This window comes from Rattus norvegicus, chromosome 19 (genome assembly GCF_021556685.1).
Source record: "Rattus norvegicus strain SHRSP/BbbUtx chromosome 19, alternate assembly SHRSP_T2T, whole genome shotgun sequence".
Classification (NCBI taxonomy): Eukaryota; Metazoa; Chordata; class Mammalia; order Rodentia; family Muridae; genus Rattus; species Rattus norvegicus.
The window spans coordinates 16,516,481-16,539,313 of NC_141552.1; the positions used below are offsets into that span (position 1 = coordinate 16,516,481).

General features: G+C 42.2%; 1 protein-coding gene across 3 annotated transcripts in view; it reads right to left on the bottom strand.

Moving 5' to 3' along the window:
• Positions 1–631: 631 nt before the first annotated feature.
• Positions 632–22,833, bottom strand: part of LOC134483568 (disks large homolog 5-like) — a 130,439-nt gene continuing 108,237 nt past the window's right edge. Inside the window, exons 1-8 of one of the 3 annotated variants that reach the window (XM_087596046.1) lie at positions 20,638–20,771; positions 20,066–20,133; positions 19,344–19,410; positions 5,199–5,260; positions 3,979–4,138; positions 2,639–2,782; positions 1,844–2,006; positions 632–1,129 (exon numbers count right to left, since the gene is read on the bottom strand). In XM_087596046.1, coding sequence (XP_087452172.1) covers positions 1,100–1,129; positions 1,844–2,006; positions 2,639–2,782; positions 3,979–3,989 — 348 coding nt within the window. In that variant the 5' untranslated portion in view covers positions 3,990–4,138; positions 5,199–5,260; positions 19,344–19,410; positions 20,066–20,133; positions 20,638–20,771 and the 3' untranslated portion in view covers positions 632–1,099. Of the gene's footprint in view, positions 1,130–1,843; positions 2,007–2,638; positions 2,783–3,978; positions 4,139–5,198; positions 5,261–19,343; positions 19,411–20,065; positions 20,134–20,637; positions 20,858–22,833 lie in introns of those variants that run through there. The other 2 variants (XM_087596045.1, XM_087596047.1) reach the window with 2 other exon arrangements.

Sequence of the window (22,833 nt, forward strand, 5' to 3'; positions counted from 1 at the left end):
TGGGGAATGCTATTCCCTCTTTTGGATCATAAGGGAAATGCACTCAGGAGTGGACCAGACATGCATTTGAAAAAAAAAGATCCATTGAGTTAAATGATAAAAATAAATATAATCAGCAACAATAAAAAACACAGCATATGAATGATCAAGTGAAACAGCACCTATAAAAACCTATTTCCCAAAATGACGTTGATAGTCATTATCTTTGTGGTTTAATACTAATGCTGTATTGTAAGAAAAACTGAGGCACATGGTTCTCGATTAGGATTATTCTATAATCCTTTGTGAAAGTTGTCATTTTTTCTGCAGCTCTACAGGCATGAGTGTGTGTTACTCAATATCTGGTGCACACAGTCAATAAGGAATGTGTGTTGTAGACTGATATAGACTAGGATGAGCAGAAGACAATACAGCATGGATACAGTATGTCAGTGATTACATCATACAGTGTGTGTCCATAAAAAAAGTCACATTATCCACACAAAAGACACTATCACCCTGTGTACACCTTGGTGGCTTTGAATTCCCTATTTACCCATGCTGCCTGGACCATGCAAAGATCCATATCTAGCTGTCAGTTCTAAGTCTACAGGAGGGGAAAGGACCCTTGAATAAGATGGTCTTAAGAGTCAAGAGTTACAAATCAATTTTTATTCATAAGGAATACAATTTACAAAAAACAGGCATAAAATGAACAACTAAAATGGTATAAAAAATGAAAAACAGTAACAAGAATATATAAGTATGAAATAACAAAAAGAAAACTTCAATGAAAATCATAACCAAAAACATTTCTTAACAGCATTTTCTTAATGAACATTTAGAAACACAGTTGTAGTGCTGTTTCTCCTCTAGGACAAGACGTCAAGGCAGTCCCCTCAGATGTCTCTCAAATGGTGTTGTCCGTATGAGAAAGGAGAAGGACCTCAACCAGACAGTCTGGCATACGGATACATAAATTTAGGGTCTCTATACATTGAGGAAATTATCTGAGAAGAAGAATATTCCCCCAAATGTCTTTGACTGTGAGGATTGTCGTCACAGGGAACTCCTGAGGAAGAAACTCACTCTTCAGGGGGCTGTCTTCCTGGGATCCGTCCTATGCCATGTCTCCTGCAGTTTCTGAGACCTGGGAGGAGAAGGCAGCTATTAAGACACTGATTTGGTGGGGACATGCATACCAGCTGTCAAGTTGCTGCCTTCTGTCCCCTCAGCTGCATTGGACAGACAGCACTGATCTTTTCACTGAAATCATTGCTGATATCTCTGCAGGCTGGGAACATCACCAGCAACCCTCACAGTACTGTGGGAGAACAAGCTGCTCCTCAGACTCTACCAGTGCAAACCAAGAATGGGGAAATGGGGAGAGACCTAATTGGGGTACAGGAAGAAAAGAGAAGGCCACATGATACCCAGATCAAAGCCAATGACCAGGACTCATTTGCCATTTGCACTTGGTTCTTATCCCTACAAGGTGCTTCCAACCATAACATGACCCCTGTATGACCTTTGTCACACGACCAAGAACTCGTTCAAAACTCTTCATAGCATCCAATCTGTGATAGGGAGATGCAGTCATATGATATGTTATTCCTCTGTCACCATTTCTGGACTGCAGTTTCAAAAAGGGCAGAGAAGTATAATTGCCAATAACTCAGTTTCTGAAGAGTGGTTAACATCCCAGAATACTTGTGCATACACAGAGCAATGAATAACTCTATCACATAAGGTGGGTGACTGACTGGGTGTGGGGAGATTAGAAAGGTGATAGGGGAAGCAAAGATGTATCCAATAGGCAAATGGTATCAGACATTGTTAATCTGACTCAGCTGCTTGTTCCTACCACATTTTGCTGGGTCTGGAGGTTGCTGGCCTTCTCCTGTTCATCTTCATCATTCGGGTTCAACTCAAACAAATATCGCTGTAACTCCTTGCTCTCCTGCTTCAATGTGACCAACTTCTTCTTCATACATGCCTGGTCCATCAGGAGCCGGCTGTGCAGGTTGCTGGAAACACACTCTGCATAGTAAGATCCTGAAGCCTCTTCCTCCCATTCCAACTGCCAAATCCCACAAAGTCCACCAGGACCCAGATACCCATAAAGACTTCATAGAATACATCTCCATACATGTAAGGCTGCTGCACAAACAGCAAATGGCCAATCCAGGGAAGAATAAATTGGTTCTGTGACCCAAGCACCAATAAGAGTCCATGTCTGTCCAAAAGAACAAGGGATCTACAACTACCCATGAGAGCCCAATGCATCGGGACAGCATCAATTAGTAGGCAGCAAATAACCACAAGAGGACAGTATGACCAAGGGAGGTCATGCAAACCATGTGGTCCACACATTGAGCTTTGTTAAACCTGGTAAGACCCCAGAGCCGCAGGTTGGCCTAATAACACTCTGATGCCTGAATCAGTGTAGTTCTATCCAGAGCCTTGTAAAGATGCATAGACACTGTGGTGAGAAGTCACAGTCTCTTAAAGAACTGAAACTGAGTCCAAAAGACCCACAGCGCAGTGATATTTAAACAGCAGAAGACATGGACCCAGAGCTGCAGGCTCTCCAGTCCAGAACAAAGAGAGGCAGCAATGGCCATTCCACAAGTGATGGGCCCTTCTGACCAGTACTTACCGATAGAAGTTAATCTCCTTCTTGAGCTCCTGAAATTTCTCACGATGTTCAATGTTCTTTGTGTCTAAGTTGTGCAGTAATGACATGACCTCTTTCTCCTTTATCTTCAAGTTTTCATAAAATGGATTTGGCCTGAAGTAGGGGCTGGCCCCAGGAACATAGAACCCAATGAACATCGAGGTTTAGGATTATATGAACTCAGGCTGTGTCCTGTACTACCCCAGTCCTGGAAGGACACTTTCTGAATTCTACATATTTGGATCTTCTTCAGCTTCAGAAACTTGGAATTGTGTGCCCAGGATAACAGAAGCTAAGCACCCAGATAAAGGGTTCCCTGGCTCACTTTTTTCAATCAGGAGGGCTGGATCTGCATTCAAACCTGTTATGCTGTCAAGAGCCTAGGCCACAGAGCTTACCAAACCACACACACACACACACACACACACACACACACACACACACACACACCCAGAAACCTCTGATTTCATTTTTCCTGTTTTGACAAGTGGAATGCTACAAGCCGAATAACTAATATTCTAGAGGCAGACAGTACACATAATTCTGGAGATGAGACCAGATATTGCCACAAACTTATAATCTGCTCAAGGCATACAAATGTATAGACAAATGTGACCACACAGGCAAAGAACTGTACTGTTGAAAGTGGGGCTTCCAAAATAAAGTACTTACACCTCCATGAAACTATTATACAGGTATATCCTGAGGTCAAAAAACAGACCCCTAAATTCCAAGGGTGGAGGGACACAGAAACATATAAAAGTTGTGCATATGCATGCAGACCTGTGCACACACAGACACACAAACTGGGACACACCCACAAGAAAAGAAAATTAAACAGACTCAGAGAATGAGAAAGAGAGACAAATATGGAAAGAGCACAATGAGAATCATTAGAAATGTATGCACCATTACTGTCTCAGTGTTTAAGGCACACAGACAAGAAGGAACAGGCCAGAGCCTCAGGCCTTCTAGTTAAGCATGGAGATGAACAATGTGGGACCTGTTACCTAAGGGTGCTGCCATGAGATGATAGCGTTCAGTCACATTCCTAGCAAGTACAAACACTGTCCACAAACTCACAGCACCTAGAACCTTGCAAAGCTGCCACTTGTCAAGGGCTTTCCAATTGTACACTGGGAACTCATGCTCCAGTGACTTTATCCCTGAATTCTTCACTCAGATCACAAGTTCAGATTTTCAACAGGCAGAATCAGAGAGTCCATGTCCAAACTCACTCCTCAGTAAGGGTCAGGTTCTGAATCTCCTCTATTTGGGAGATGAGGTTTAGAACAAGGTCCTTTGTTTGGAGCAATGCATACCTCTTGTTCATGGATCCACCTGTCACATAAAGGAGGCGATCTGTCAGCTCATTTCTCTCCTTGGTAGTTAGCTCCAGTTCTCTATTCAGCCTCTCCTCTTCCTCGTTGTCCTGCACCTTGTTTAGGATATTTTCAGGGGATGACGTCTGTCTGCAGGCCTCTGTAGGTAGAAGAACACAAGTGAACCCGCATGGGGTGAATGCATAGAGCATACACAGACCACAGTGAGGTCTAAACAGGAGAACATGCTTGGAAGCCAGTGTCACTGCAAGAAGTTTGGTCTGTGTAAGAGGCATCCTAAGTGGATCACAGTCCCCCCACTACTATATAGAGACCAAGAGATGTAAGCAGCCAGGTGTTCCCTATGCCCGCCCACACAGGCTTACAAGTACCAGAGAGATGCCTTCTCCAGGATTATTATCAGGTACGCAGGCTACAACCTGGTTTCAGGACCCTCACCCCTCTGGTTTCAGAAGTCAGATCATCAATTCAGCATCCACAATGACTTGATTGATCAGGGAAACTCAGATATCCTACACTGTTACTCTAGTCCAATAACTTTGCATTAAAAAGTCATGTAGGGGGAGGACATGGTCAACAGACTTATTAATTCCCCCTACTGAAATGACAAATGCCCCAGAAGTGCCAATAGGTTACAGGCTCTTTCTCTACCTGCTCCATATAGTTTGGCTACTGTAGAAAAATATCTGCCACACAGAACCTCTAATATATGAAGGTAAGATTGGCCCCGTCAGCCAGAGGTAGTCAGAGGAGTTCTAAGAATATAAGGTCATGGCCAGGAGCACAGTTCTCTCCCTCTTACTACTGTCAGATAGTCACTGAATTGAAAGAAGCAATGAAAGTGAAGTACATTGATGCCCTGTTTAATTCAGAAAAGTTATACCCTCCATGACTCCTGGTGGTGTTATAATATCAATTTAACATACCGAATGCACTGTAAAAGTAAAGACTAGAAGTTCACCCAATAATAGCATAGGCATTGCCATATCCTCCATGTGGTTATGGAGAAACTAATGATGTGAAAACCTTGACTTTCAGGAATTGTGATAATCATGGAATTCAATATCTGTGGAGATGTTCCAGTGGTTGTGGCCCATTGCTATAAAGGCCAGCTGAAGGCCCCCACACTCACCCCTGAGAGGAAGATCAACATACACTGCCCAGAACTTACTCCACATTCCCCATGTGTCCATCATTACCTTTAGGTTTCGTTTGCTTCACTCTAGACTCTTCTCTATCAACATCAACTCTCCCAAAGCACCTACAAAGACGGGAAAACATGTCTGTGGATATATCCTTTGGACACTAAGAGAAAAAGTAGGGAATTGGTTGTCACAACGATACTGGTGACATCACAGGGATTCCAAGGTCTCTCTAGGAGACAATAGAATGTCCACGAAGGGCCGGCTGATGTCATGGATAACAGACTTTGCCTCCCTGCTAATGTTCTCCCTGTACTGAGCAAAAGCTGATGTGCCCTTTTCAGGGGACTTCCCTGTGGCATAGCCACTGAGCACCACATGCTTCCAAAGCCAAATTTGGCTCTAGGCTTGATTGGAAAAACCTAAGTCATTGCTATGTATCTAAATGAGTGCTTCCTCCCCAATCCCTGCACAGAAGTGTTTCATCCTACCTCAAATTCTCCTCAGTCAGCAATATTACCCATTAAAGATTACTGAGAAATCACACCAGTTCCTATAAGTAGCCAAAGAGGTCTCCTGTCTCATCATGTGCAGGTGCATGAAATCACACCCAGAAATAGCCTATAGGATAGGTGGCAATGTGGGTGTGTGTTATAGGTACAACGTGAAGCTTTGTGCTTAACATTTGACAGTTGCCACCAGATTCTTTAGGAGAAAGAATTGCATTCATTATGGTCCTGGCAACAATGTGGTGATCTGTTAGGAGAGGAAACTGAAATATTGGATCCACCAGTGAATGCACCCTCAGACTGAGTGTGGGGCTCTCCTCTTTGCACTTAAGTTACCAAAGCAGGATTGCTTACAGGCCTCTCTAAGCTATAACGTGTGATTTCATCTGAAAAATAAAATAGTCAGCAGATGTGGGGGGGGGGATGCAGCCAAAGGAGTAGGAGAAGCCTAGAGACATAACTCAGTGGACAGAGTAAGAAACAAGCATCTTCACTCCTGTTTCATGGATCACCCCACAAAACACAAAAGCATGTATCGTACTAAAAAAAAAAGCCAGTTATTTTATTGAATGCATACACTAATACTGTTTACAGTATTAGTAGCAAAGCTCAGATTTTGGGGGCAGATCCATGACTTGAACTATCTTCCTGACAACATATAAATCAATCAATAAATAAATAAATAAATAAATAAATAAGAAAAAAAACCACAAAAATAAAAAACACAAAAAGCACAAGCCTCTCATGTGAAGTTACAGAAGAGTGATCCAGTGGTCACTTCTGACCAGGCCATTTTAGCTATGACAGTGCATAGTGACCCTTAATTTGATGGGTCCTATATAAAGCTTTGTGCAATATTGTCATTTTAACAAACCTCATCCAGAACATACATAACGACACAGGATATGATTGCCATGTCCTTGCTGTGTATCAAGTTATTTTTCTGTGTCCTGATTGTCAGGCATATTACACCACCAATCTGAGATGGCTGGTAGACTTGGAAGAAAGTGGATATGAAAGATCCCCGTTTGATATCAGTACAGCCATTTCTTAAGCATGAGAATCTTTTAAGCTGGCCCTCGCTTAGCCCCTAGAAGTTAGACAATAGACCAGAAAGTACAGAAAGCACATTCCCACCCACTCTCTAGGAAGTTGCCCGACCATAAGAACAGAGGGTATAGAACATATTTACTGCAGGGCAATTACAAGACAGGAAACATCTCTGGGAAGCTGACTGATCACTATAGAAGTGAGATGTCCTTGGTACTGAATGCAGCTGTGCTGACATCGCTATAGCCTTGTCCTGGGAACCCCAGAACAGAAACACCTGCCAAGACAGATATCCTTGGTCCTTGTCCTGGGAACCCCAGGATAAGAAAACATATATCAAGTCAGACATCCTTCCTACTGAAATAGCTACATTGATGTGGTTACGGCCTTATCCCAGGACGAGAAACATCTGCCTAGTTATCCTTGGCACTGAAATAGCTGAGCTAATGAAACTGTGTGATCATAAATGACTGTTTAAGCTGTACATTTCTGTTGTTTGAGGCTCCTCACATCCCTCCTCGTGAGGACCGTGTCGAGCCCCAGTGCATTGGTATCCCAAAGTAAACCTCTTGTTTTTACATCAAGACTGAGTCCTGTGTGTTCATGGGGTGGTGATTGTCCTCAGGACTGGAGCGAGAGTCTCCTCTGTCTGAGGGTCTTTCAGATAAAGCTATAGTTGTGGGTTACACACCTCAATTCTCATTGGCTAATGCTGTCCTCACAGTCCTTGGAGGCCCCTTTGTAAGACTACCTGTTGGAAAGTAGAAGCAGCTTTATTTGAGCTCAAAGTGAACCTGACGAGCAACGTAGAGAACAAGATGGGGTAATTGAGAACCTGTCTAAAACCAGCACAGAAACCCACCCTTCATTCAAAGCATCATCTACCAATTCTTGAATTTTTACCATTCTCTGCCAACCAGTCTTTCATTCAGGAAAGGTAGAAAAAAAGTGGAAATGATCTTTTTATTCTAAGGACCTTGATCTGTCTTTCCTTAGGTCCACGTTAAGAACAAATGAAATGGGTATCACCATCTGAACAACTTAGTATCACCTACTCAGCATTTCTAGCCTAATACTGTGCCTATGGCAATCTCAAGCTTCCCTGAGTGTTGCTGCCCTAGCAAGAAGAATGAAGAACTGAGTCAAACCCCAGTGAACCTTTCAAGGGGTTAGAAGAAAGCCATCAGAGATACTGCACTTCTTTGTCCTTAGATCAAATCAAGATGATACAACGTGAATCTATTGGGCTATTCAACCACACATCTTCCTCACAACCCCACCTATCTGAGTTCATTGCTTGGCAGAATTCATGCCCCACCATCCTAGATATTTCTTGATTCATTGCTGCCAACGGCCAGGTTTCCTGAATTTTGTTTTTTGTAGAATTGGGTGTAGTCAATCATAGTTGCCCTCTGTAAGAAATGACAAATATCTATAATAACTGACCACACTGGACTTGTGTATACAAGTACAGTGGTGGAAAATTCAGCATAACTGAGGAGTGGGAAATCACCACTGTGTCCTGGCCTTTCTCTGCCCATATCACAGCTCACAGGCGGCTGGGGCAAACCTTGAGTTCCTCTGTAGAAACAGAGTGATGTTGAATGGACACTGAGCAGGCAGAGCAACACAGCTGAGGCAACTCAATTCCAGCAACAAATGCATTATGTGTTTCCCATCTTAACAGCTCCTTTTGAGGACTTGTCCCCACACCTAGCAGCAATTTTCATACATGCCTGCCTGCTATTTCATATTGTTGCTGTAATACGCCTCCACATCATAGATTTCAAAAAAGAAAGAAAATAAACCTGACAGTGAGAAGGGTGATGCTTGTCAACATCTAGTGTGTTGGGGGCCCAGGTATGGTCACAAATAACCAGGACACAGGGGATGCAAAGCAAAAGCAGATGCAACTGCATGCAGCTGCAAGTTTATTAACCCTTATACAGGCATGAATATGGATTACCTCACTTTCCCTTTTGGCAAGATATAATAAGATCGTTATTCCCATGATATCAGGAACGACTGAGGCAAGACTAGGCAAAGAAGTGAGACTAAGCAAAGGCTTCTCCTTAAAATATCTGTATAGCAAGTCACCCCTCTTGCTAGTATCACAATCTACTTGTCATACCCCAGAGACCATGAGAGCTGCTTCCACAAAAAACGGACACAGTACAGCATAGTGTAAGGTAAAGTGAGAAAAACATTTTCTTCTCAAGGGCAGCGTTCCAGCCCCTGCTTGCATCTCTCAGCCGTCTTTCCTTGATCCTGTCTGGGAAGTGTATCTCAATGATTCCTCAATTTCTCTCTTTGTCCTTTTGTTTTAAAAGTAACACTTTCTATAACATAGCTAATTGTCCTTGAAGGGGTTTAATCATGCAAAAAGAAAGCAATATAATATATAATGTATGCAACCTTTAATGAGTGTATCTATTTTCTTAGGGGTATTATTCAGATACCTTCCCAGATCTGGATTTAACTTTGATAATTGTTATCTGTCTACAAAATCAACAATATCGAATGAATATTCCAGTTTTCTGGCGTAAAGTCCTCGGGAGTAAGAACTAATGATTTTGGAATTTGCTCGGTGTCTATTGTTATGTCCCTCATTTCATTTCTGATTTTTAATTCATGTATTGTCTCTCTTGTGCATTGTTAGTTTGAGGAAGGGGTTGTCTCTCTTGTGGATCTTCTCAAAAAAAAAAAAAAGAGGAAGAAAAGAAAAAGACAGCTCTTGCTTTCCTTGACTTTGTATTTTTCTCTTTGTTTCTAAAGGCTTGATTTCAACCCTGAGTTTACTCCTTTCATCAGATCCTACCAGACTCTCTATGGGATGAGGCTTTGCCTCACTTGGTAACAGCAGCATGGAAAAAATGAAGCTTCTGCTGATCTCTGTTGTGGTGTTGCACATCACAATCTCACCGAAAACCATGCATAGCCTGGTTTTAGGCTCTATTAAAGCAGCCCAGTATTTCAGTGTTACCTGCAAGGTGCCATGGAACGGTAGTAACATAATTCTGCATGCACATCTACAGGTTTCTCCACGGTCTTCTGGGTCATTTGATAATAATTTATAGTGAGTTCATGGATGAACACACACACACACACACAAACACACACACACACACTTTACTGACATGGTGCATATTCTTTGCACACCAAAAATAAAGTGAGCGTTACTGAAAATGCACCAATAATGGAATCGATGGAGGGAGCTGTGGGGAAGCTGGGGCTTAGAGTTACTTAAAAGACCCGATGCAGATTCTCCTTCTATTGGAGGAGAAACTTGATAGACAATGTGGTTCTTTATTTTCTTTCTCTAGAGCACACAGGACTAGGGTGGCAGCTAGGGCTTTGAGTGTGTTTGGCAGGTACTGTAGCACTGAATTAAATCCTAGGGCTGGAACCCTATTAATCATCTACAACAATTACAGGGCAGGCTGGATGACGACACTCAGCTGACAATGTGGACATCTCAGGACAGTCACTGGACAATGGCTGACACACTTGTCTGGAGACTGGAAATGTTTCTCGATCTTGGAGAGGAAAGAAGGACCCTCCAACTACACTGTCCTCTAAGGAAGTTTATTCAGGTGAGGGATGACAGGGACTGTTTTGTCTCATGTCACACATGTCAGTAGAAAATATCCTAGGTATTGGATGCCGCTGTTAGCATTAACAGAACAAAGCCCATAGTGTTGGGAAGGATAATAAATTATGAGTAGGATTAGAAAACCCCAAGCCTCTTCCAGGTTCTAGGAGAGCAAAAAAAAATACCATGAAATACAGCATTAATGGGATAGTTTGGTTAAATCTAGTTACTAGTTTCTATTGTGATACCTATTGTCAGTGCCTGTGCCGACAGTGTGTGAATATTGGGTGTAGGTTTGTGGGGTTGAAAGAAAACACGTACAGGGGTCACCCCTTTTTAGCGAGTGCCACCAAGGCTTTACTGAGATCTCCTTATATACCAGAGGCAAAAGCCGTGGAAAAACAACAAGGCAGGTGAAAATCCCCAACCAGGAAAATAGGACAAGTCTGTGTGGTGAAAGTTCCAGCCCAATCAGGGGCATAAATAGTTTCTTAAAAACAAGAAGCAGGAAAGCTCAGTGGGGAGGAAGGGTGCCATGGAAAATCCCAGCCCCAAATCAGGGGCTAAGAGCAGCTGTCAAAGGTGTAAACAATTTCTTCCTATAGCAGGCTGAAAGGCTCAGCGAGGGGGGAGGGAAACACCAAGGTAGGGCCCAACAGGAGCCTTCAATGGTGGCTCTAATGTTTCACTTTCCTCTGCCAACTGGCCTGCACACTGTTTCTAGCACCATAATGATTTCAAGTCTTCCTCCTAAGGAATTTTGTGGCAACCGTTGAATGCTAAGCACAAGGCTTCATGAGTGTTCCCCTAACACACACCCATGTTGCAACCTTCCATGCAGGCTATTTCTTGATGTGATTTCAAGCACCTGTACATAATAAGACAGGAGAACATTTTGAGTGCATATTCAAACTGGTATTATTTCTCAGGAATTTTTAATGGCTAATATTGGTGAAGGAGGATAATTTGAGTTAGGATGAGACATTTTTGGGCAGGATTTGGAAGGAAACATTCATTTAGATGCATAGGAATTACTAAGGTTTTTATAATCAAGCCTAGAGGAAAATTTGGCTTTGGAAGCAGGAGGTGTTCAGTGGCTCTGCCCCGGGAAAGTCTCCTGGAAAGGGCACCTCAGCTTATGCTCAGTACAGGGAGAACATTAGCAGGGAGGCAAAGTCTGCTCCCCATGACATCTGCTGTCCCTTCTTGGACATTCTATTGTCTCCTAGAGAGTTCTGGCATCCTCTGCTATGTCACCAATGTTGTAGTGACAACCAGTGCCCTAGTTTCTCTCAGTCCGAGTCTGGCAGATACATCCTAAGACATGTTTTCCAGTCTTAGAAGTGTTTTGGGAGGGAGGATGTCGATTGTGGAGAGACTAGGGTGAAGGAGTCTGACCTTTCGTCTCAAGGAAATGATGGACAAAGAAAGTGGTTCTGGGAATGTGGAGTAAGTTCTGGGCAGTGTCTTTTGAGCTTTCTGTGGAGGTGGGGTGGGGGGAGGGATGGTGGGCGTCCTGCAAGCTTAAGCTGACCTTTCTAGCAATTGGCCACAACAACTGGAGCATCTGCAAAGGAATTGAATTTCAATGAATATCACAATTCCTGAAAGTCATGGATTTCAGAACATTAATTTTCCTATCCCCAAAGAAAGGATATGGTAAGGCCAATGCTACTATTCTGTGAACTTCTGGCCTTTACTTTTAAAGTTGATTTGTGGCTTGTTTTTTGTTTGTTTATTTATTTATTTAGTGGGTAATATTATTTATTGCCAAAGTCAAACATCTGGGTTACATCCTGGGACCCACATGACAGAAGGAGAGAAATGGCTCCTGAAAGTTGTTTGGTCATGTACTGCACACACACACACACACACACACACACACACACACACACACACACACACTCACACACACACACAGACACTCACACTCATACACACACAAACTTTTACGCAATAGTAATTTTTCTTAGAGTCTGATATAATTGGTTCTAATACAAAGACAGCCTGAGTGTAGTTACTATATGATTAAATAGTACTCATGCTCTCAGGAACAGAGTTTAAAGTTTATAGGTACCTAATAAACTTGCATTGGGACATATAAAGAACATTTAAATGTTCAGCAGAAATACAAAGAACAACTAATTTAATTTGTTAAAAGTGAAAGCTTATACAATTCTGAAGGTTTTTATGCTGGTTTTATTATACATGTAACTATGAAAAGAAAACATACATACTTGATCAATGAAATGAGGAAGAGTGATTTAATGAACAGAAAAATGGATGGTACTTCAAAATTTCCATGATTACATATTATCTATTTAATTCCCTCCACAACAGCAAGAAACGGACATTATTATTTATGCGACATTACAGATACATAAACCGAGAAAATATTGTTTGGCCTGATTTTCTGAGCTTCCTTAAAGGTTTAGTCAATTGACAGAACTGTCCTTTAAAATTAGGGTCCATATTCTTCTGTTTTAAATGTGTGACACTTTTATCTTTTTTTCTCCATCTTTATTAAATTGGGTATTTCTTATTTATATTTCAATTGTTATTACCTTTCTGGGTTTCCAGGCAAACATCCCCCTTACCCCTCCCCCTCCCCTTCTCTATTGGTGTCCCCTCCCCATCCTCCTCCCATTACCACCCTCCCCCCAACAATCCCTTTCACTGGGGGTTCAGTCTTGGCAGGACCAAGGGCTTCCCTTTTATTTCTAGTGGGTGCTGCTCTCCCTGCTCCGTGGGAAGTGGATGGGGGAAGGCCCGGGCCTGAGCTGAGTTGGAACTGGGGTAGAAAGGCATAGGGCCTCCTAGGTGAGAATGCCAAACCACCACTGCTGCTGCAGCCACCATGGAGAAGCCCTTGTTCCTGCTGCAGGGAGGAGAGTCTGGTGCCCACAAGATGGCTGAAGGGGAGCTGAGAGTGGACAGCTTCATCACCCGCCTGCTGGAGGTATGAGGATATCGTCCAGGAAAAATTGTGCAGATGACTGAAGCAGAAGTCCGAGGGCTCTGTATCACGTCTCGTGAAATCTTTCTTAGCCAGCCAACAGCTGTGAACACAGGTTTCTTTTGGAGAGCAGGCCTGTGCAGGCCCAGAACCTATGTGGGACAGTTCAAGCTACCCTTTTCCATGGCCAATCTCAGATCATATTCAGAAAGTATTTCTTGGACTAAAGAGATGGCTTAGTGGTTAAGAGCACTGACAGCTCTCCCAGAGGTCCTGAGTTCAAATCCCAGCAACCACATGGTGGCTCACAACCATCTGTAATGAGATATGATGCCCTCTTCTGGTGTGTCTAAAGACAGTCACGGTGTACTTGTATATAATAAATAAATAAATAAATAAATCTTAAAAAAAAAGAGTATTTCTTCCAGGTGATGGATTTCCAATTTATGGAATTGAACTAACTTACTCATGGTGGAAGTGACACAGAGAGTTAAAGTACAGAAGGAATAATCCAGAATGTCCACCAACAGTTGCTGTCACACAAGGACTTTTAAAAGCTCAGCTGCTAGAGAAGCAATGTAGTCTTTGGTTATTCTCAAGCTTAGGTCTTCTAGTCATTATAAGCTGACCATGACACAAAAAGAGTCATCTATATCAAAATAGAGAATAGTAACTAGATTCACACCACACTATCACATCACTACTGTATTTGAGGTTCTCAGTTAATATCTAAGAACCTGGAAGAGGCCTGGGTCTTGCTACACATACTCATAATTTATGTCCCCATTGTCAACTGAGATTCTTCATGCAGCCTGGGGTCAAGGAGGTCATCCCACAAAGCACAAAACACCCATCTCAAATAAACATGTATGGTTTATTGAATCCAAAACATCCATGAATTTCAGGACACAATTAAATGTTGAAACCTAAGGATAATAGATAGAGAAGAGAATTAAGATTTCTAGTTCATAGATCCAGTAAACACCTTCAACAAATCATAGCAGCAAACTTCCATAAGGTAAAGAAAGAAAAGGCCATAAAGGTACAACAAGCCTACAGAACATCAAACTAATTGTACCAGAAAAATTCCTCCATTCACATAATAATTAAAACGCTAAATGCACAGATCAAGAAAGAACATTAAAAGGGGTAAGGTATAAATATCTAGTAACAAATAAATTCAGATGTATCTGAATTACACCAGACTTCTCAACAGAGATTCTAAAAGTCAGAAAATCTTGGGCAGATGTACTGCAGACACAGGCTCCTATATCCAGCATAATCCTCAATCACCATAAAAGGAGGAACCAGGATATTTCATGACAAAACCAAATTTAAACAATTCTTTTCTGTAAGAAAGCACAACAGAGGCTAACAGGACGAAAACTCCAAGACAATAAACTGAACTATACCCAAGAAAAACCAAGAAATTAATCTTCTCTCAATAATTTAAAAAAAGAGAAGCACACAAACATAATTTCACCTATAACCAGAAAAAGAAGAGAATGCAGCAATCATTGGCTTTAATATCTGAACAGATCTTCTTTCCCTAATCCCCAAGCTCCCAGGGGCCAAACTGCCAGCCAAAGTGTATGCAAGGATGCTCTATGGTTCAAGGTGAGGCCTGTAGCCCCACCAAAGGCAGATCCTAGAGGTGTGAGGTGGGAATGGATATGTGTGGGTGGGGGAGCACTGTCACATAGGCAAAGCTGAGCAGAAATGGGATGTAAATTTGATGAGGGGAGTGTGGAAAGCAGGACAATAGTTGAAATGTAAATAAATAAAATAACCGATTAATAAAAAATAGCCAAAAATAAAATAACAAGTAAAAAGGTAAATGAAAATTAAACCAAACCAACCAACCAAACAAACAAAAATCCCTGAAGTGGATTGGCCTAATTCTGCTTGTATTTTAATGCTAATTTGTGGAACTCAGGACTGGTTAACCCCAAATAACTGACCCTGTTCCCAGTTAATTGTGATTATAAAGAAGCCAACAGCCAACAGCTGCACAGCAGAGAGATGGGGGAGGGGAGCTTTGAGGGCTTTGCTAGAGAGGATCATGAGGAGGGAAGAAGGAAGAAGAAGCTGCCAAAGAATAAAGGAAGAACGTGTGTGATGGAGAGGAGAGAGGAAGAGGACAGCAGCCATGGTTAAGGGAGAGGAGAGCCTGGTCCTGAGGGCTGTCCAAGTGCAACAAAGAGCAGCCAAGATGCTACACAGTCAGTAAGAGTTGAGCGTTATTGTTTGGAAAGTAGATCTCGTACCATGGAGGGCAGGCAGCTGCACAGCTACTGTGCTTACTAATGCACACTAAAATAAATTTAACAAAATATGTATAACCAGTAAGACAGCTCTGTAGAGGATCCTAAAAGGAATACTTTAGTTTGAAGGGAAGGACAACATACCAGAGAACACAGGGGATAAATTAATAAAACTAGGAAAGTTAATCAAAGAAAACTGTGAAAACCACAAAAATTAACAAAATGACAAAATTTAATGCATAGGTTTAAATAATAATTACATATCACTAAACTCAATATCTCGGGTGGTGGGGCATGAATTCTGCCATGGTCTGAACTCAGAAAGGTGGGGTTGGGAGAAACATGTCTGGTTAAATAGTCCACCCACATTGTGTCAATGTGATTTAATCTAAGGACAAAGAAGTGGAGCATCTCTCATGGCTTTCTTCTAACCCCTTGAAAGGATCACTGGGGTGTGGCCTCAGTACTTCATACTTCTTGCTAGGTCAGCGAAACTCAGGGAAGCTTGAGATTGTCATAGCACAGTATTAGGCTAGATATACTGAGTAGATGATACTAAGTTGTTCAGATGGTGATACCCATTTGCATGTGTTCTTAATGTGGACCTAAGGAAAGAGAGATCAAGGTCCTTAGAATAGAAGGAACATTCCCAGTCCTTTTCTACCATTCCAGACTGAAAGGCTGGTAGGGAGAAAGTGGTAAATAATAAAGAATTAATAGATGATGCTTTGAATGAAGGGTTGGTTTTTGTGCTGGTTTTAGACAGGGTCTCACGTATCCCATGGTGCCCTCTCCCTGGCTGGCCCGGTTCACTTTGAAGTCAGTGCTTCCATTTCCAATAGACAGTCTTACAAGAGGGGCCTCCGAGGTCTCTGAGGACAGCATTAGCCTTTGACTGTTGAGGTGTGCAACCCACAACTATAGTTTTTGCCACTTTGTTCCATGTCTACCAGCTATTTCAGATTGTTGCTGTTCTATGCCTGACAATCAAGGACACAGAAAAATAACCTGATAGAGAGCAAGGACATGGTGATCACATCCTTGCCTCTGCTGTATGTTCTGGATGAGGTTTGTTAAAATTCCAATATTGCAAAAAGCTTTATATAGGGCCCATCACATTAAGGGTCACTATGCACTCTTTCATCTAAAATGGCCTAATCAGAACTGACCGCCAGACAACACTTCCTGCGAAGTTCCTATGAGAAGCTTAAGTTTTTTGTGTTTTTTCTTCTTCCTTCCTTCCTTCCTTCCTTCCTTCCTTCCTTCCTTCCTTTCTTTCTTTCCTTCTTTCTTTCTTTCTTTCTTTCCTTCTTTCTTTCTTTCTCTCTCTCTCTTTCTTTCTTTCTTTCTTCCTTTCTTTCTTTCTTTCTTTCTTTCTTTCTTTCTTTGCTTTATAGGTTTAGAGGAATGTATTTTGGGCCACGGACCTGCCCCTAGTATCTTAGCTATGGATGTGATCAATCAGTGTTAGTGTATGCATTCAATAAAATGTCCATTTTTGACTAAGGTAGATGCTTCTCTGTTTTGTGGGGTGACCCATTGTCAATGTGTAGTGAGTTGGGGCCCTGGGTATGGTCACATACCCCCAGGACACAGGGGGTGCAGAGCAAAGGCATAAGAAACTGCATGCAGTTGCGAGCTTTATTAATCCTTATTAAGCTAAGAATATGCATTACTACAATTTTCATTGTGTCAAGATACCATAAGATCATTATTCCCAGGATACCAGGAACAATGAGGGAAGATTAAACAAAGAAAGACGAATAAATGAAAGCTTCTTCTAAAAATATTCATATAACAAATAACCTCTCTTATTATAATCAAAATATACTCACCATTACCAAGAGAGCGTTAGAACCACTTCCATAGAAACGGGACACAGCAGAACATATTTTAAGGCCAAGTGAGAAAAACATTTTCTTCTCCAGGGCGGCATTCCAGCCCCTACTTGAATCTGTCACCAGGCCTTTCTTGACCCTGCCTGGGAGCTGCATCTCTATGTCTTAACAATTCCTTCTTTTTTCTTTTGTTTTAAAGTAACACTTTACATAACATAGCTAAAGGTCCTTGTAGTGGTTTAGTCAGGTAAAAATAAAGCAACATAATACATAATGTACATAAGATTATGGCAAAACTAGCTCCTCTCATGCTATGGAAAATCCTTTGAAGCCAAGCCTTGGGATCTAATCCTGTCAATTGATCAGCCAATAATTTCGCTATTTCCATAGGAGTAGTATCTTCTAGCTGTTTACCAAAAGACATTCGAACATCATATTTCAAGGCATTAATTACTTTTGAAGCACTTTCATTACCCTCTAAATAGGCTTTACTTAACTTCCAATCATGTTCTGTGTCATTATCCATATATTTACTAACAGAAAAGTAGTAGGATTTCATCATGATAAGCAATATAAGCCCGATAACTGGCATTGGCCGCAGCAGAAGAAACCATGAGTAAAACACGCATTGCTAAGAGTAAGTGCTCAGCAGTAAAGGACTTTCCTGAAGGGGACAAAATTATTCCTTTCAGTGCTTAATCGCTTCACCTGACCCCACATAGGTAATAGGGTTGTCACTGCACGGATCCTTATCCATTGTTGTTTGTGGACACTAAGAGAAGCCAGGGCCTCAGTAATGGAGGACACCTCCTCATCTCCTGAGAACATCCATCAGGAGAAAATGTAGCTGGTTTAACTGGATTCCTTTGAGGGTAGGGAGCAGTTCTTATTATTCTGTGCTTGGATCCATCTCCCGGGTAACCAGAATAGTCTCCCATCCTGTAATGAGACAAAACCCTCTCCCCTACATACAATGATGTCCCTTCCTGCCATTCAGCATCCCGGGCAATTTTTATCCATACTGTCTGTTCCATGCCTTCTGGGGGGAAGTTCAACAAAGTGTCTATCGGCTCTTGATATAACTTCACCTTGTGGTAAATTAAGAAAATTAATAACGTATAATGCTTATGCCAATATAGCTCTGGGACTGGTCTGCAAACTCCATTCAGGTTGCATAAGGCCATCTCTTTTCCCCCTTTTTAATTTTATAATTTGTCATTATATGGTGTGGTGAATTCTTTCAACAAAAGCTTGTCCTTGTGTATTGTGTTCTGTACCAGTAATATGTACAATATGATATCGTTGACAAAATTGTTTATATTGATAAGAAATATATGTTGGTCCATTATCAATTTTAATTTTAGAAGGCAGTCCCATAACAGCAAAAGTTTCCAATAGATGCTGTATAACATGAGCAGTGCGTACTCCTGGCAATGGTGTAGCCCACACAAATTTTGAAAAATTATCTATGCTTACATCTATATGTGAAAGGTGACCAAACTCAGAAATATGGGTTATATCGATCTGACACGATGTATTAAGTTGCATCCTTCTGGGATTAATTTGAGATGGAACACATTTTATACATGAAGACTAACACGTAGGACAATTAGCAATAATTTGTTTGGCTTGAGAATAGGGAAGCTTATATTTAATATGTAAATATCCTGTATTGGCATGATTATGACTGTGTTCTTCTGGGGTAGCAAAGGCCACTAATTGATCTACCATATGATTGCCAAGTGTTAAAGATTCTGGAAATTTTGAATGTGATCTAGTATGTGTAATGAATATTCTAGAGTTTCATAATAACAATAGTCCTTTAATATGTGAGAATAACATTTAATATCGGCTTAGATGTAGAAACAACAGCAGTCGCAATATTCTGTACTACTCCTACAACATAAGCGGACTCAGCTATAATATTTTTACATCATGAGTAAAATCCTGGAATACATTAACTACCGCTAATAATTCATTTTGTTGTACTGACCCAAAAGAAGATTCTTGTTCCCAAAATTAATCTTTGGTCCAATAAGCCATCTTGGTGTTAGAGCCATCTGTAAACACAGTAAAGGCTGATGGTAATGGATCAACAAAATTAGTGTATTTATCAAATTTTTTTTTTGTTTTTTAAAGCAATTCCACAATTTACTATAGGGAGGATGAAATTCAATATTTCCAGTGTAAGAAATCATGGCTAATTGAAAAACCTCAGACATCTGCATTAAATATTCCACTTTATCTTTGCTAAATGGGAAAACAATAGCAGCACAATCATATCCCCACAGAGTAACAGATCTTTGTATGCCTTGCTGAATACTTAAAGAAATTTGTTCCTCATAATTTGTTAATGTATGGTTAAAGTTTTATTTAATATAAACCCATTCTAAAGGCAACTCATCCTGACTGAAAGTGCCGGTAGGATATTCAAGAGTATTTAAACATATAATTTAATAACTCTATCTGGATCAATACATGCCAAATATGCATCTTTCCATTTTCAGAAAAGATACCCTTGCATGCCTTCATATAAGCATTAATATCCCCAGCCTCCTTTATAGGTAATAATGCTCTCCTGTACTCTTCATTAGCATTTTCAAAAGCAAGCATTTGCAGCAGTTGTCCTCCAGCTTCCTCTCCTACCATTGTTCTTTCCAATGTTAATTTTAATATACATAAAAACTTAATACATGGTTCATAGAAAGCTACTACCTTTTTCAACCAACCAGTATCATCCTTTATAATAAGTCGGTTGGGCCACACCTTGAATCGATGCTGGCCTAATTATAGGAAAAGAAAAAGCAGGTGAATTCGTCATTATCATCTTGTGAATCTAATGGTCAACATGCCATCCTCGGGAAACGACTTAGAAAAACCTGCTTCAGGCAGTGGTGCAGAGTGCAAAACTTTTACTTTCGTTTTGTCTTAATGAAGCTCTAGCTTCTTGTTCTGTATTCGTTATTACCCTGTCTGCATTCATGGCCTTGAACACAGTAAAAATTACAGCCCAAAGAGACCAGAAATTGGAATCTTTTTGCCCTGCCTAACAGCCTTTTTCACCTTAACTTTCACTTTGACCCAGATATCAGAATCCCTGGAACCCTCGTCAGGGAACCATGGAGTTTACTCTTGCTGTCTCTAAACACTTTTCTAAACCAGACTGATAGACATGAATTCCCTGCACTCTTAAAGATGCTTAAGCATAGCGAGATGAAGAGAAGATTTATCTTGTCCCATTTCCTTGTAATAAAATGTACTTACCTTATCTGACTGTCCAGACTTACCTTCAGGGACCCTGTTCCAGTGCCATAGGTCGATGTCTAGGGTGTTGGGAGCCCTGCATCCGGTCGCATTCCTTTCTGTGTTTCCCGATGCTCAGTGGCCATGCCACTCCAGCATGCTTTGAAATTAACCAGTCCGCCGACACCACCACCACCACCACCACCACCACCACCACTACCACCACCACCACCAGCAGCAGCACCACCACCAATTTGGTTTTGTAAATAAAGTTTTATTGACATCGCCATCCTCAGCATTTACATCCTGTTCAGTGCTGCTTCTGGCTGCAGCTGCAGGGCTTAGAGCCACAGAGCCCTTTAGACTCCCAGAGCTGAGAGCATTGACCTTTTGCCTTGTTTGTGAAAGAGGTGACTGACCCCTGTGCTCGAGGTGGCCTTTCCGTGCCCCTTAACCCATAGCATAGGTCTCTGTGCCATCCTCTCCCTTTGCTGTGGTGTGCACTTCCTGGTACATTTCCGTTAGCTCTTGACATTTCCAGAGCATTGGGTCTTGCAAATTGAATTTGCATGGCACCAGGAATAGACCTGATAGTAGGGTGTGGGACACTCCCTATGGGGACCCTGCCCAGGGGCATAAGCTTACTTTTCCAGTCAACTCCCTGAACAGTGAGCCTTTGTGGGACAAGGTACTTCACGACATGACTTGACCTCTCTGCAGTGCACCCAATCCCTGCTTGGCTCAGATGTCCCCCAGAGAGGTTGTGTGAGTGTCCCCAGTAGAGGCAGCACTCTGTGTGGTGGCATTGACATGGCATCCAGGAAAGTCAAAACCAGAGAGGCATGTCGGGCAGTTGGAAGCAGATGTCTGCGTCCTTGGGGAGAAGGATGGACTAGACACTCCTGCAGGGGGTGAGCTGAGAAGCACTTCCTTGGCTTTTTCACAACCATACATCCTGCATGCCATGCTGTGTACCCATGCTGAGCTGAAGCCCCAGGCTTTGAGTCTCCCACAGCTGCTGTGTCCTGGGGCCAGAGTAGGATTAAGCAGACTTCATCAGGAGAAAGCTGAAAACCCTGGTTGCGGGGTGGGGATGGCACAGTCATAACACACCTGCGCATGAGGCCCCTGACTTAGAGCCCTATAGCAGCTGTGACAAGCCAGCTCTGGTGACACTCATCTGCAATCTCAGCCCATGGGGGGTAGAGGCAGTAGGATCAGTTGTTTAATTATCCTTGGCTACACGGCAGGTTCGAGGCCAGCCTGGGCAACTTTGTCTATGAAAATAAGACAAAATGAGGTCTTGACTCTGAGCATCACAGTCTGTACCTGGCACAGTTGCCCCACCCAGGTAAGAAACCCCTCTGTCCAGAGGCCATAACTGCAGGAGACCCCTGGCCAAGTGTCTATACAGGGCCCTGTTTGACTGGACTGTGCTGAGGACCAACCACGCTCTCCTCAACAGGAAGGACATGGGAGAGGCTGTTTCTGTGAGATTCCGGGCCCTGAGACGGCCAAGAATAAACCCTGTCCTTGGGGAAAGCCATGGAGACTGGGAACCCACGGGATCTCTGCAAACACCAGGGCTGGCAGAGGACTCTGATCCTCTACAGCAGCTGCTCTCAATCTGTGGGTTCTACATCAGAGCTCCTGCACACCAGACATTTACATTACAGTTCCTCACAGTAACAAAGTTACACTCATGAAGTAGCTATCCAATAAGTTTATGTTGGGATGACAACGACATGAGGAACTGAAATAAAGAGACACAGCATTAGGAACTGTAAGAACCGCCATTCTATAGGAACCCAGGCATCTGCACTCGGTGTCTGGAAGTGTGATAGGCTAGACTTCACCCTCATCGATGCCAGCATGTGGGCACCAAGCCTAGGTTCCACCCCAATGCTTACTGGATATGTGCAGGCCTGGTTCCATCAAGAAGTAATAAAGGAACCCTTGGCAAAAAAACACTGGGTACCAAACTGGTCAGGAAAACACACCCCCTCTGCTGCAACTCCTCTCAGGAGGGCTAGTCTTTCCAGGAGGCCCCGGGTATAACCACACCTTGTCTCCCAGTGCTTGCCCATTGGTGTCTTGGCCATATTCAGATTTGAGGACTTTGAACAGAATAGCTTCCAGCAGATTTGCATCAATGAATCCAACAAGTAGTTGCAGTTCTACTTCATCCAGAGCACCTTCAAGCTGGAGCAGGTGAGAGTGGACACCTATTCCCCAGCCCA